Source organism: Nomia melanderi, chromosome 6 (genome assembly GCF_051020985.1).
Source record: "Nomia melanderi isolate GNS246 chromosome 6, iyNomMela1, whole genome shotgun sequence".
Lineage (NCBI taxonomy): Eukaryota > Metazoa > Arthropoda > Insecta > Hymenoptera > Halictidae > Nomia > Nomia melanderi.
In genome coordinates this window covers 1,568,998-1,585,262 of record NC_135004.1, presented here as the reverse complement: position 1 = coordinate 1,585,262, position 16,265 = coordinate 1,568,998, and the positions used below count along the sequence as shown (strand labels likewise).

The window sequence follows — 16,265 nt, the reverse complement described above, 5'->3', positions numbered from 1 at the left end:
CATTTTATTACTATCAAAGAGAAGACGCTCCGATTTGCCTTCGTAGAGCATACCCTCCGTTTTCTTAGAAGCACAAGAAAAATTTATCGAATGTTGCATTAACACATTGAGCGCCGGCCCCGCAATAATGCGGATTTCTGGATTTTCATTTCTGGATATGACGAATATGCAATTAAAATGTACTATTTTACGAAAATGTATAATATTTAAGATACGTTTGGGCTAAGTGACCGATACGTTGCCGGTGCTCAGGCTTTAAATGTCTCTTAAGTCGCCGGCGCTCAACGTGTTAAGGTCTATCAACTTGCCGACTGAGTCTACTTTGAACCGAGATTTTGAGAAATTTCGTTCGAAACTTAGTTTCATGGTATTTATAAATAAATTGCGGACGTTTTTTCAAATGGATTATTATAGACAGAGTCGTTCCAGCGAGTTGCGGAAGAAATCGTCAGACGGGAGGTTAATACGTTATTAACCCCATTTTTGATAATTATTAAATATTACTGGTCACCTGGAATGGGATAGGAGGGTATATAAAAAGCTGCAGACGAAATGAACGTAGAGGAATTGAACATCAAAAGATTCGAGAAGTTGAATCCGCAACGGTGAACCGTTTCCAGTGTTCGAGCGTTGCTGGCAAACTGCTCGGGACGCTTTTGTTTCTTCGCCGGAATCAATTATTCTTCGGGAACACGAGGCAGAGGGGAAGAGCGCGACGTTAAACGGGCTGGAGAACAACCGGCAGAGTTTTCGCCGTTGAAGGCGGTCGGTACGAAAATTCGACGCGCCCGGGGAGAAAAACTTTCCGATTGCGAAAGAGTTAATTTCGAAGGCACGCCTCGAAAATACACGGGCGCCAGTTACTTACACGGAACTCGCCGATCTCACTTTCGAGTAACTTTCCCCATTTGCAACTTACGGGCGCCGGGCATGAACGAACCAACCCCCTAACGGAAAAAATCCTCCCTTTTCTCTTCGTTCGGGTTATTCCTTTCTTTCCTCTCTTTCTCTCTTACTTTTTTCTAGCCACGGTTGCACCTGTCTCGAGAGATCCTACCTCCCATACATCGAGTTTAACGATGGATATCTCAATTTGAAGTTTTTTATTTTTTCCATTAAAAAAAAACATTGATTATCTAAATCTGATGTTGAATGCTCGATAAATTTTCGAAGTAAATTTCTTGTTGAAAATGAAACTTCGAAGGAAAACACCTTTTTTGCGTTATGTTAACATTAGAACTACTAAAGTGGTAAAAACGAGCAATACCTGATTTCTTCTTTTAAAAGTATTGAAAAGATAGATATTTCTCTGAGAAATTCACGGAGACATTGTTTTCGCAATACGCAAACTGTATTACAAGTTAGTCGAAATCTTAATAGACACACATTTATAGTTTCTATAGAAAATGTAGGAAAAGCCAATTCCATTGTTGGACAGTTCTAGCGTTAAATCCTTACCACCGATTCACATCAACGATCACAGAACACCGAGTCTATTAAATTCACTGAAAACGAATCTTTGTTCGCCGATTAACTCGGAAGAACGATAATGTTCACGATCGTTCCCGTTTTCCCGTTCCGCGGACGGAGCGTTTCGATTTCCCCGTCGCGTTTTCGTTCCGTAACGACGCGCCGTTTTCCAGGAAAAATGGTCCTCGTGCCTTCAGGAACTGAAACGACGCGGCTCGATCTCTCTTCTCGCCGTCTAGTTACGGTTTTCCGATTTTCCGTCCCTTTCGCAGGACAACGAATAGAAAAAAAGAGGGGGGAAGAAAATGGAGGAGAAAGATCGCCGACACGGTGCCGCGGCCGAAATTCGATACGTCGCGCGTGAAGGATTTCCGATATTAACTCATAAATTCCAACGTTTCAATAATGCGACCCTGCGCGCGGTGCGCGTCAGCGTTACGCGAAAATTCTGTCAATTCCCTTCCGATATTAAATCGGATTCCGGCGGCGCCGCGGCGTGCTTCGATTTCAATGTTTACGCGAATCCTCCTTTTTTCCGACGTTTCTGCGTTCCTTTTCGTTTCTTTCCATTTCTGTCGGTTGCTTTCCGTTCCTTCGGTTTTCCTCGAGAAACAGGAAGCTTTTCCAGTTTCGCGGTCGAAGCGCGAACGCTCCGAATCGAAGGGAAACGGCAGACGGGCGGCGCGTCTAATTCTTCTCGCACGTCGATACGAGTCATCGGAGAAACGTCGTTATCCCGGCCAGACGTTCGACGGACAGAACTCGTTTCTTGCCCGTGTCGAGACGCGGTTCTCGCGAGACCGATGTTCAGATCCGATCCAATAGCAACCGCGGGAGAGTCGTATACGGCTGGCATGATTCTTTGTACAGATTTAAAAATTCATTTTCAATATAACGCTTCGACCGAATCATGACTTTGTTGAGGTGCGCGAGAAGGTTGAAAAGGGTTAAAAGATATTGGGATACAGGAGAACTTGAACTTTCTATTTCCTATTAATTAACCGTTTGCTTTTGCTCGATGCAGAATTATAAAGGTTGATGTTAACACGTTGAGTGCTGCGTCAGTCCCTAGGGACTGACAGTGAACTTTCCGTTCAAGCGGCGTCAGTCCCTGGGGACTGACAGTAGACTTTTCGTTTGGGCGGCGTGGATTCTAGGGACTGATAGCGAACTTCTCGTTTGGTCGACATCGGTGCATGAGACCAGCATTTTAAAGGGTTAAATTATTAATGACAATTAAAAAATTTATGTTAAAATTTAGTGTACTCCCGTGGCTTTTTCAGACTGTTCGTTACTTGATGTTCGCACTTTTGTCTCTCTGGCATTCCCCACCCCATTATCTTATGTTTATACATTGTATACATGTGCATTGTCTGCACCATTGTCACAGTGCAAACGACAAAAGAAACAGTGAAAAAAAGGAATCGTCTGTTGCGCTGTGTCGCGCGGTCTAGTTTAGCGTTCGGCATCAAATGCTCGCGCGCTGCCGCCTGAGCGGAAAGTATAGCAAAATCGGCGCCACACTCAACGTGTTAAAAGGTTCAATGAATTTCTTTGATACTAACGAAATTTCACGATTACTCCCGCGAACATCATTAACATTGTTTATCCAACGAACTGGAGTAGTAGTCTTCTAGAGCAGAGCTTCGTTTCGACGCCACTTACAACAGAGAAGAAAACAAAGGGAAAGACGTGGGAGAAGAGAAGAAGAAAAGAGGGAAACCGAAAGAAACTTGTGTCCCCGGGTCGGCGAGGCAACGAGAAATCCGGCCGGCCGTCTGAAAACAATGAAAGAAGCTGGGGAAATGAACCTGTGTCCTCACCACGCACGACTTTTGGATGTGCGAAGACATTCAGAGGGGTGGTCGGGCTGATCGGCGATACAGCAGCAGTGCTAGTGTCGAGGTTCTGTAGGAACGGACGCGTGGTGGCCGGCGATTATCCAACAGGGGGATGACGCGCCGGTAGCGCTCGCGCTTCTCTCTTCCGGTTGGATCGAGTCGTTGGGTGGCGCGGATTAGACGGCGGGACGCGGCGATGTTTCCGGGCTTCGACGGCGAGGGTGTTCTTCTTCCTGTTGCTCGGCTTCGTTCGGGTGACGGCGAAGTGGCGGGGGTAGGGGCAGGGCTCGTAGCGGACATCAGCGACCTTCGCAGCCCCGGGTTTCGATCCTGAATTGCCGGAAGATCTCGAGACGATGCCCTCCTACGAGACCAGCCTCTCTTTCTCTCTCTCTCTCTTTCCTCTTTTCCCTCTTCCTTTCGCTCTGCCCTTCACCCTTGTCCCCTTCCCACTTTCTTCTTCTTCTTCTCCTTTTCCTTCGCCTCCTTCGCCTTCCTCCGCCTCCTCCTCCTCCTCCGCCTCCTCCTCCTCCTCCTCCTCTTCCTTTCTCCCGTCTCACCGCTCCACTCGTCCTTTCCGCTTCCTCCTCCTACTCTCCTCTACGCCTACCACCCTTCCCCTTCCCCTTCCCGCCAACTGCCTATCCTTGCTAACCCGTCGTCTCTCTTCCGCTCGATCGACGTTTCTTCTCTTCCCCTTCGTCCTTTCTTTTCTTCTTCTCTCCAGGCTGACCTCTTTCTCGATAGGATACGGACGATCTTTCCTCTCCCCCCCTGCCGTTGGATTTCCCTTCCGATACCGTAGGCTCTTCTCGTTCCTCTTCTTGCTCGCCTGGCTGGCCCGAGGAGCGGCGGACAGCTTTGACCACTACCAACCGAACGCCAGTGTTTGCTGCACCGGTGTCATCTGAAATGCAAAACAACGTCCGATTCGAATCATTTGTTTCTAGTAGTTGTGGTTTAGAAACTAGAGTAGATCATTTTCAATTCAGCTACCTGTCTTTGTGGGTTCTGCTTTGATTCGCTGTACAGCGATCGATGGTCTATGAAAGCCGACATTGAAAACGGCGTTGCCGATTAATCTTCGGTAACAAAGACTCATTTTGCCAATAGTATTAGTATGAAAGAAAAATAATGGTTATAGAACATAGAACCTATCAGATCTAACGTCAGTTTCCCATCACAGAACTGCACAGTTCTTGACTCTCACCGTTTTAGTCAGAGCCAATAAACACTGACCCGCTACAGTTATTTCTAAGGCTATTTCAATCTCCGTTAACTCTCTGAGTAGCAGACCACCAAAAACCCGCGACTGAACGCTCGTCGGTCAAGTGGCCTGATCGCGGAGCCGAAAGTCCGATGAATCACGAACGCCGGACCGCGAGCCGCGGACAGATCGGCCGTTTATTCCTTCGGTGGCCCGTAAAAATGGAGCGCCGCGCGCGCGCTAGGATAGGGTACATATTCAACAGACGGGGGATTATTTTCGCGAAACGGCACGTGCTTTGGGCTTCCAGCTTTGAAATTCCTTTCCGGCTGAACTGACAGCCAATTAGTGCGATAACGTACGCGCCGATAGCATCGGCAGGCCGGAAGCAAAGAGGATTAAACGCGGGGAAGCGCTCTCCTCTCTGATTGTTGGCTTCCGATAGCGGCGGACGGCCGCGTGCCCGGCGTGGCCGGCGTGTCCGGCGCGACCGCGGCCGATTGCACGGGATCCTTTACCTCTTATTCCTTTTTCTCTTCCCCAATCCGCGCGACGAGGAATTGCGACCGCGCCCGCGACGCTCTAAAAGCACCGATTTATTCGAGGACCTCTTCTAATTGCTTTCCACCCCGATGGAAACTCTGTTTTTTTTCACAAGACCAGACGATCGAGTACCCGCATTCGCTCGCTGATACTTTTTTCTTTCTTTCCCGCAACTTTTTTGAACCGCGACCCCGGAGATCCGATATACTTCCCTCGCGCCTACGTCTCGTCGCTTTTTATCGCTGTTGTCATTTGTCGACGCTCTACCTGAAAGAGATTCAGGGTTGCTATCAGCGGTGCTTTTATGTTTTACGCGAGTTTACTAATCGACTTTGATTCCGTTTTTCTTTTGACTAGGAATTGGCTCCTTCGTTGCTGAATACTTTATTGCTTGCAGCGCGTTTCAGGAAAATGTCGAGACAATTTTGTTCGATTTCAAAGATTTTCATAAGCTTTCTGTGGGAATGGTGATATTTAATCCTATGAATCGAGACTCTAAATCTGTCGCAGAAAAGGAAGATTCCTTTTTTAAGGGTGATACTAAGCGATCTCAAAGAGGTTAATATCTATTCGAGACAGCTACTGAAACTGTCAACTCATGCCTCTAAGTAAGTGACGAATGTAAAAGCTTTGTAACCTTTCGCCTTATAATAACGACTAGGACTCGTGCTGATGTTTTGAAACTGAATTGAACGAATGTATCATTTATCTTTTTCAAGTATAAATTGAACATTATCCTTCTCTTGTGGATATGTACTCTATATAGTGTACATAGATTCACAATGAATACAGAATTGATTTTTCTTCTAATTGATTCTTAAGAATGATACAGCTTCAAAGAGTAAAGTTGGAGAAAAATCGCAAGGCAAGGAGTTAAAGCGTTCGTAGTCACTTAAGTTTCCTTCAACTCCGCGAGCTTAACGTATCTCCCTGTTTCCTGGATTCGCAGAAGGATTTCGAAGTTTCGGCGACCGTAATTCCTATTTTTCTTGTCTGTTTGCTTTCCCCTGTAACGCGTGGACGGCCGAACGTGTAATAAAGATGTATCGTCGTTGCCATTCCTGGTAGCCGGCGGATTATCAGCGTTCAAGGAGACGTCCGCGATCCAAACGACAGTGGTCCGCTGTAAAAGTTTTACGGCCGGAATTCATGAATTTCTCAGCTGTCGGAGAATTTCGAACAGCTACCGGTGTGTATCTCCGCGATAATCGAGTTCCGATGGTAATTGGAACTGCGACGAGCACGTACGGACGGGGCCATGGACACGGGTGAACGTTGTTCGCAGCATATACCTACTCTCTCTCTGTCCGCCGCGATCGAACGGAGATTACCGAATTACGAGCTTCTCGCGCCCAACGCGACACGCAACGGCGCTAAGAGATCAAATGATCGAATCGAATAATACCTTTGAGAGGAAATGGCAATCGTCAGTCGAACGTTGCTGTTTCAAAGGTTTTTTTTTGCCAGCTCGAAACGTTGCCTTGTCACGTTATGTCTGACTTCTGGCGAAGGTTTCATTTTACAATTTTCGTCGTAGCTATTACATTTGTTGTTAAACTTACTCACGATTGATGAATTTATTTGCTACAATTTACTATTAATTAAATTAAGTATTAAATTTGTAGTGCTGTGTATCAATATTCGTTGCAAGTGCAAATTTACGTCGAAAGTAAAAGCGTTGGGAAAAGTAAAATAGTCTTTTGTTTTTGCGCCTGTAAAATAACATTGATTATCGTTGATTTGATCCAAGCATCTTCACGATAAATCTTAGTAGTTATTACTTAATAAGAGGTTAATAAAGCTTTACGTTCTAAAGGAAATGCAACCGTTGATTCACGGCAGATCTGAAAGACTTTATTGAAATCGTTATACACGACCATCGATTTGTATACCTTTTTCAACTCCATTGGAAAGGTAACGATGCCACCGCAACGAGCCCACGATAGCGTAGCGCTCCTCATTAACGATTACGTCCCGCTTCGACCAAGGATAATTTACATGCAATTGTGTTTTCAAGGATTTTCGGCATAAGATTCCCGATGCAAATTGCTTCATAATCGAAGACGGAATTCAAACCTCTGCTATTGGAGATCGGTTCAGTTTGCCTACCACTAAATCAACTTCTTTGATCATTTATCCAAGATACGTCCATACCTTCTCAATAACCATAAAAGGAAGGATCAAGAATGGGATTATTTTTACCTATCTCAATTTTAGTATTGGTAATTTGATATTGATGATTATAAAATGGTACCTGGTGAATATAAAATTCTACGAGCTGCAGTCATGAATAAGCAACGTTGTTTTCTCGCCGCAGAAGAGGATCTCAAGGAAAACGCAGAGCAACGTAACACCGGAAGTGACGTTCACTTTGTCCCTCGTCCGTGTACCGACGAGAAAGAACGACTCCGATCTCGATATCATTTCGAACCAGATCGATCCGCTCCGTCGGAACGTTGCTCTTTTATACGAGAAAGAATAACAGCCAGCCCAGCCCACCTCTCCCCGCGAAGCCAGGTTCCATAGACGGTCGTAAAACATTTTGTCTTTGGAAAAGAGAAAAACATTTACCGTGGACACGCCGTCGGGACGACGAAGTAATCGTGCGACGACTTTCCCGGGCGATCGCTGGAGAGAAACGGGGCTGCCTGCCGGCTCCTCGGCTGAAAAGCCGGGCTACAAAAGCGGAGCGCTAGCCGAGATATTGCTGCGCGAGCAAATATCGCTGAGAGATGCCTACGAACCCCTCCAGCGGGTCTGCTGTTTCGGGAATTGGAATCGAGGGATAAGTGAGCTATTCGTTTGTCCAAGTGATTAACTATGCGAAACGAAGCGTAGATCAATTTGATTTAGTCAGGTACGCGAAGAACTCGACGTACTTGCCACTAACATTTGAACAAATTAGAGTAGCGGCATCGATTAGTTTGCTCTGTAGAAAGCTTGAATGAAAAATGATCTACTCTCTCGAATTTTATTGATCATACACGTTGAATCTTTCATGGTGGTAACTTCCGTGGTAGCTTTTCAATCAGAAATATTTATCGAGTAGCTCGATTTCGTCTGGAAAGCACAGGCTACTACGTTCGAAACTAAATGAACATTTTTTACTGTATTTTAAGGTACCGCATCTAAATAAAGGTATATGAAATCTAAAAATGCTCACAAGTCATTTACTCCGAGCAAGCTCAATAAAAATATCGGAAGACTTCACTCTGGGTTTTATTATAACACCTCAGTTGCATAGATTTCAACATCCACCCGTAGGTTAAGTGCTAACGCGTTTAATACCGATGACGCCTGTTGTGTACGCGTTTTCTATTCGAAAATCTTATAGTGAAACCCGTACGTCGCACGCCGACTTAACTTTGTGCGAACTGTTTGGAAAGTGGACTGTATCTAATTACTTCAGTGAAAAATACTTTAGTGTTTATTTTGGTTAGTTCAATAATAATCGTCAGCGGCGAGAGTGTACAACGACGTCTATGTTCCGTCTTGTGTCTAGTTCAAAATTTTTCTTGTGTCTCTCGTCTCTGTACCTTGCGTGGGTTTTTATAAACCTTTTTTGGTAGGGGTGTACAAAATTTGTCTGAGTGGGAATCAACCGGTGATCCTGGAGGGGGTTGCCGATTGCAGCCCCCGGGTGACCCACGCAAGGGTCTTGAACGTTCTTGACACTGACCATAGCGAGTAATAAAACCAAGGATCGCCTCGACTTCTGGCAAACAGATGTAAGTTAAAGTTACGGTAAATCTACAAACTGGCAAAACGTGCCGAAGCAAATACGACTAAATTATTGAAGTAATGGTTCCTTGGGCTTTTATTTCTGCTATGGTAAAAAATACTCAGGGCTCCAATGTGCCTCGCAGAAGGTGTCGTCAATAACTCTCCTAAAGAGATTTAGCGACGCAACAACGCCTTTCGGCGTTCTGTGAAATTCATGTTGCTAGCATTGCTCTGTGCGATATTGCGAAATTACCAGTGATTCCCTTCATATGTCTAGTAGAATAACGGCTTAGAGACTCTGCATTAAGCTGATTCTACGGGGGAGCAGTGAATTAAACACGTTAATATCGGTTTTTCCGACAAGCTCGCAAAATAACTCGGGAGAGCCGGCGTTTCCCGGCGCTTTCAATTATTGCCACGCGCGCGCGCCAGCATAGATAAACTCGGACAAATCCGGGGATAAAAAGGAGGGGCGTGAACGCGCTCCGCGGGTCCCTCTCACCCTCTATCGCCTCCTTCCTGATGTTTTGCATAAGATTAATCCCAGCTCCCGTTTCTCTCGCTGGCTCCCGCCGGTTCGTGACGAATAGCAATTATTCTCCCTTCAACGTCTCCCGACGCAACTAGAGCCGGACCGGGCTAGACCACGAGTTTATCTATCGATTACACGGTTCCGCTGAGTCGGACTTGTACAGAGGTTGCTTTGTTCCGCGGCGCGCGTCCCTGCGCGACGTGACCGGGCACACGAATCGTCCCTCTTTCACCTCCGCGTTCGCGAAATCCCGATCTCCATTCATTTATTTGTACTTTATCGACCGCACGTGGAAGAGAGAGACGACTCAAAAGGAAAATACAGCTAAATCTCTAACGGGAAGACGGACAATTTAGAAAGATACCTGAGGACTGATGTCGAGTTTAAAGGGCAAAGTGGCAAACTTCATTTCTCGAGTAATTCTAAATTTCAGTGTTCCCGATTGGTTCTTTATGTATGCAACTTATCAATGTTTTCCACTTTTCTCTTTAGTTAATCATTTTGCTAAATGAATGCTACGGATTTTATTTAACACCATCAACTGGATAGAAACGACTCGTTTAGAATTTAAATTAAATCTTCACGATTATTGAAAAGCCGCAAATGATTTTCTGAGGAATCGTTAAACAAATCCACTCAGATACGATACGAGAAGAGAATATACCCAATTTTACTGCTCGGTAGTTCTAGTATTCAATATTCATGGATCCCGCACTTTCTACTCATCGATTTCCGTTAATATTGTTCCACAATAAGCTGATGTCTTCAATAGCATGCACCGAAGCTTCTAGTTCTTATTCTTGTCGAACTAACGCAATTATCCGCGGCCACTCGAGTTTGTTCGTTTGTAGAGCGTATTTCCGTGAGGTACATTGAAACTTCTAGTTGGTGTCTGTCTTAGTCTCGTGCGATAGAAATTTATAGTCGACCAATAAGTTCGTCTGAGGTATCCTCGATAATCGGTATAAATATAGAGGATTCTGATCGAGCACCGCCCCGGCCGATAACAACCACCTAGGGAATTTCATGGCGAAACGCGAGGGCAACGAACGCGAAAACACCGGCCACGGGCCCGTGCAAAAATTCGATACGGCCAATAAATAAGCGGAATCGAGTTTTCGTTAGGGTGCGCGGGGTCGTACGGTTAATCCGTAGGAATGGCTGCTGGCGCGGCGCGGCCGGCCCTGCCGCGCCGCCATCGCGCCCGATCAAACGTCGGCAGAGAGCTTCCCTCTAACTCTCCCGGCTGTCTATTTAATTCTCGTTCTCTCGATATCGTCGACGGCGCGTTTAAATTATTCCACTTCGCAGCAAGAAATAAATTCCGGCGATCCACTCTCTTCGCCATCGGCGGAATTCATTTGCCCCGCGCCAAGAGACGAAGGAACAGAATGAGAGAGGGAAAAAAGGAACTAACCATTGCCATTTGCATGGTAACCGACTCGTTTGAAATTTTTCCCGGCCGATTAACGAGCACTCGATTCGATCTCGTTTTCGACGACGAATCGTTCTTCGATTCATACAGAAAAGATCCTTCGATCTCGAACTCGAACATTCAAACGGTCGACGAAGATCGTGTCAGAGTTTCCGTTGGACTTTTCAGTTTTTGGAATCTATTAATTGGGCTGAGTGACTTATCAGTGCTACAGTTCTACGTTCGTAAATCGTATCACTCGATGTTCCTCGGTCACAATGAAGCCTTTCTTCGTTAAATTATGAGGATAGCTCCTTTGGAATGTTGATGTTATTAGGAAGACTGCATTGGCAGTGATACTTGGGTCCATTCAGAGTCTTGCTTGGCGATTATTCTTAACGAGGGTTTGCAGACATCGATTTGTACATCGACCAAATGTGTCTGTACAGAAAATTATTATGGTCGTGGTAAAGATACGATACCGATGGCAATTCTATCCTTTTCTAGTGCCCTTTTATAAGGTCAAGTTAAGCTTGATCTCTCTACCTTATCCAATCAATCCCTACAGCCATCTTCCTTAAGCAAATGTATCATAGTTGCATTTATCCACAATTTGCAATTACCCAAACAAATTCCATTTAGTTTTAAACGAATTTAAACAAGATTTAATTTTCGCGTATTAATTACTAACTGAGTACTTGATAAATACACACGAAATTATCGACTCGAAGGCGTAAAGTGATTGACCACGACATATTCGGCTCTCAAACCGTATCACTTATCAAACTATAACTTATCAAACGATACACCGCTGAAAGCCATGTTCGCAACAAACTAACCGGACACCCGGTGCAAATGCGTTCGAGCCGTTCGAGCCGTTCGAGCGGCAGTTTGGCCAAGAATCCGCTTCGCTCCCCAATGCGGTTCGTATTGCGCGCGAGTGTCCGCGTGACCGGGCACGCGAATAGATGAATTTCCGGGGTACGGCCAGTCTAGCAGTCGGCACACGTTGTTCGCATAAAACGCGAGTCTTCAGGAGGTCTACTCACGGCCGATCGGGGATTCGCGGCGCGTGAACAACCCGCGTTCCAAAAACGTCCGAGTTAAGGGTCCACGACGTGAATTTCAACCGATCATCGACGAACGACCTGGCGTCGGCCGATAAGAGATCCGGAAGTGAGTTCAGCGACTCGGAGCACCCAACGGCAACGAGATTCCTAGAAAGGGATCGTTAACCCTTTCACCCCTGCCGCTGACATTGGCGAAGTCTACGTAACGAGCTATGGGTACTAGACTATAGTCCGCTCAGGATACTTCAGACTGATTATATGAAAACTGTAGGAATCACTGTGATTGTCTTTTGTATTGCGTATGAAAAAGATTTTATATTTTTATTAAAATTCTGTGTTCAACATTAGAACTGCCAGATAGGTTACACATTTATAATTTCTTCTTTCATTATCGTAAAGATACAAATTCTTCTAGGAGAAAGTACTAAATGGTTTGATTTATGTAATACTATGCAAATTCAAGTCGATCGAAATGTTTATCGATGCACTCTTGTAATTCTTATAGATAAGTAAAAAGGAAGTTCAATTACTCGGTAGTTAGTTCGTGATCAGTAAGAGAGGATGTCTTTATTGTTGAGTACTTTTAATTAAGGAAAATCTATATGACACTCATTCAAGGTAACAATTTTATAAGGCTTCCATTGGTAAACACTAGAAAGTATTGGGGCATGAACTAAAGAAAGTGTAAAACAACAGGAACGATTCATTGCTTTCCATAGGTGGATACTTAGAACTGTGATTAAAGAGTCTTCTATTGATTACTGATGTTCCTTTAATAATTTTTATCGTCGAAACAATGACGATGTTCAGTGCGACACGAAAGCAAAGCGACACTAACTTATTAGACACCTGGATGCTTCTGTCTTTCTCAACAAAGCTTTCTCTTTCTCCAAAGCGGATTAGTTTCAAGCATGTTCGTGTTGCGTGTCAAGGTGCAACGTCTGGTTGTCGCAGCTTTGGAACCCATGAACGAACAACTGTAGCTCGTTGAAGGTAATTATCGAATTATCGTGTCCATCCGACGTGCGAGCGTCAACAAACCTTCGAGTTCGGGAAATGTTTATCAGAGATTGAGGATAGTTATAATATTGGTTTCGGTTGTTGAAGTAGTTAAATAAACTGAAAAAATATCTATAACAGTTACGGATGCATCGGTTTTGACTCGTATAGGTTTTATAGTGACGAAACATTCGCTGTAGCAACTGCCAAATCGTTTAACAAAAGTTAGTCTGAGATGAATGTCGACAAAAGTAAATTTGTTAGTAAAATGAATAATTAGAGTTGAGAATTGAGAATTAAGAATTAACATCTAAAAATTGAGAATTAAAAACAGGAAAAGCTAGAACTAGAAAAACTGCAACTCAGTAATTAATAAGCGTTATTCATGTTAACTCTTCCACAACTGAAACGACAAACAAGTTTGTCATTAATTTTCATTCTCTCGGAACGGTATTTAAGAATTCGCGTAAACTTCTAATGATCAGCTTTCCCGAATAAATTCTTTTGTTCTTGAACGAACGCCGTTCGTTCCAGTCGTATTCTTTGTTTTCGTTCCAGTATTACTGACATCGAGCGTGACTGATCGGAACTCGGTCACCGAAACGGTTCCGGGGCGGCAGCGACGAAATCGAAACGCGGCACGGATGATAATTGCACAAGTTACGCGGAGAATAAAACCTCCTAAATTTCTCGGCTTTGGTAGCGGACTCCGCGCGGGAACTCGTTAAAAACTGCACTCCCGCTCTCCCTTTTTTTTTTGTTTCTTCCTTTTTTTTTCATTCCGACAAAGGGCCACCTGTTGCCACGTAACAGCTGATGCATCGACGCGGGGATCGGCGACGCGGCTATCTTAATTTTCATTAAGCGAGCTTTCCACTCGCATTTTTCACTCGGCCGGTGTCCCGTTTATCGAAGACGTCACATTCATTACCGGAAAAAAGAGTGAATCGCATCTCGATTAAGATTTTAAGATGTTTTAACTTATTAATCATGTTAATTAAATTTGGATTCTCTTTCTTCCATCTTTTGAATGAATTTAAGAATTGATTACCTATGTGATATGCAGAACGAGTCAAATTCTCTTGAATCTGTGAGATAAAACAAGATTAAGAGAGCAATCGTTGTGGAAAATCTTGGCTTTTCACTGTTTATTAACTGTAGTTTTATTAGACTTTAACCTGTATGGGATTTCAATGAGTGATGATTATTTGGCAGTCGACATGTTAGTGTAGAACTTTTGTTTATCGCGATTTATAAATCTGTTTACAAGCTATCATATTAATTCTCCTAGGTATGGTTGAATATTACGAAATACATCGTAATTTAAATATGTACGAACTCGTCAAACTTCATTCCTACAGAAGATTTTCTAAAAACTTGCGTGTACTAATTCGGAAGCACGCGAACAATCTTGTAAGTCACTGAACAAGTTACGACGTTTCGCCTTCCAACGACAGATACAAGAGGATTGTAGTCGGGAAGTCTGTGAACTTACGGAGTGGCGGCCACCCACTAGAAACGGGTCGCCTTAATGCCTTCCGTTCAGTTTACATTATTCGCATAAAACACGTTACGGGGAGATAAACAGTTAAAAGCGATGCGCGAGAGAGGACTCAAAATTCACGACTATTTTCTTTTAGCGAATTTAATCTTCTTCCCAGCACTAGACTGTTTTCAGATATTAACAAAAATTAATTCAGCTTTTGGTTAATTAATAAATCAGTTTATTCGTTCTTAAGTAATTAATAAACCACATTATGAAATGATAAACCGTTGAAAGCGACGAGCAAGACGCGGCTCGAAATTTGCAATGCTTTTCTTATGGAGAATTTAATCTTTGTTCCAGCACCGGACTTTATTAAATATTAATAGAAATGAATTTAGCTTTTAGTTAATGAAACTTCGCAAGCATGAAATAAATGAAAATGAAATGAATTCAACTAACGTACGCGTTTGTGAAATCTAAAGTTTTTATTCGATGATAAAGCAACTACAGTTTACCTTTCTTTTATACTGCAATGACAACTGACATACATTCGAATGCAACGATCGCGGATACTCACACACACATACAGTAGTTCTCGAAGTATAGACGGCGATTTATGTTTCTGATGATTGTGCAACAGTACGTTACCGCGAACGGCTCATCGTCGAGTCGAACAGTAAATTTACGTCGATCCTACTCACTTGTCTACACTTTTCATAAAGTAAGCGCGACTATCTATCGATAACGAGGAAAACGATGTCAATGTCTTTACGGTCGTCGGAATTACTCTTTGGAATTCGAAAAATTTATAATAAATTACCATCCTCGTTGATGCTATCAAAAACTTTCCATACTTGTTTTGCCCAATGATACGTTTCCTGTTGGATTTTAGCAATATAATTAAATTAACTAACTAATTAATTAAAGTAACTAGTTGCTTGGAGTACTGATTAAATGGGAACTCGATACGATGGAATATTACAAATATGTTTTCAAAGATATCTTCTCAGTTATTACCTATTAGTGGCTCAATTAACCCTTTGCACTCGACGTTTTTTTCGTCATATGTATTGATCGCTTTCTAACGGAATATTAATAATACTTATTGTGACCAATGTAAGTACAAATAACACACAAATGAACGGAAAAGGATCATTCTATTTCAACGTTTCGTGTATAATTACATTATACGAACTTTGATATCGAATATCGAACTTTATAATTTTGCTATGTCAAACCAAATGGCGACTGTGAGTCGCTTCTCGAGTGTAAAGGGTGAACTTGGAAAATCGCGATTCTACTGTATCATATGTTAATTATTTCTACGCTATGTTTTGTAACACACAATTAGGTAAAAAGGGTGGTAACGTCAGCTGTTACAGTTCTTTGCCTCGGCGTACACACATTTTTCTACCGAGGGATTTTGGTCCACCCAGGTCGACCATTCCGACCGCTGTGAAACGCCGAATTCCGGGCAGCCTTTAATCTTTCCGGAACGCTACCGCGAGACCCGGTTTCCATTTGCCTCGCGAGTCGAGGAGCGTTTCCCGGCTTCGCGGCACGATGGGGTCAAAGAATCTCCCGTTTCGTAGCCATTTCGCGAGCCACTAGGAAACGAATTCTAGCCCGAAATACTTGATACATATAGCGGAAAATAATTTAACGAGTGCTCTGGTCGTTAATTTCTTCGAAGAATCTTCGAATTTTACTACTAATACGTTAATACCAAAACAAAATGACAGGTTTCAGTTTTCCTATTTCGCAATTATTGGTATCCTAAAAGTGTTAAATGTCTGACATGACTTGAAAAATAAATAATTTCATTTCAGTATTATAATTAATGGAAACCGAGAAAAGATCTGTTATTACAATTTTTATAAGGATTACATATCATCATGTTAAACGCTCAGTTGTTTTAGTGTTGAGCGCCATGCTCAGTCACTAATGACCGTTTCTGAATTAGTGGGAAACAATTATAAT

The 16,265-nt window shown here is 43.4% G+C and overlaps 1 protein-coding gene across 7 annotated transcripts in view; it reads right to left on the bottom strand.

Annotated features, from left to right (window-relative positions):
• Window positions 1-16,265, bottom strand: part of LOC116427039 (uncharacterized) — an 84,013-nt gene that overhangs the window by 15,945 nt on the left and 51,803 nt on the right. For 4 of the 7 annotated variants that reach the window (XM_076368502.1, XM_031976895.2, XM_076368503.1 and 1 more), the window contains one exon: window positions 3,282-4,218. In XM_076368502.1, the coding sequence (XP_076224617.1) occupies window positions 3,282-3,323 (42 nt within the window). In that variant the 5' untranslated portion in view covers window positions 3,324-4,218. Of the gene's footprint in view, window positions 1-3,281; window positions 4,219-4,307; window positions 4,355-16,265 lie in introns of all 7 variants that reach the window. The other 3 variants (XM_076368505.1, XM_076368506.1, XM_031976904.2) reach the window with 2 other exon arrangements.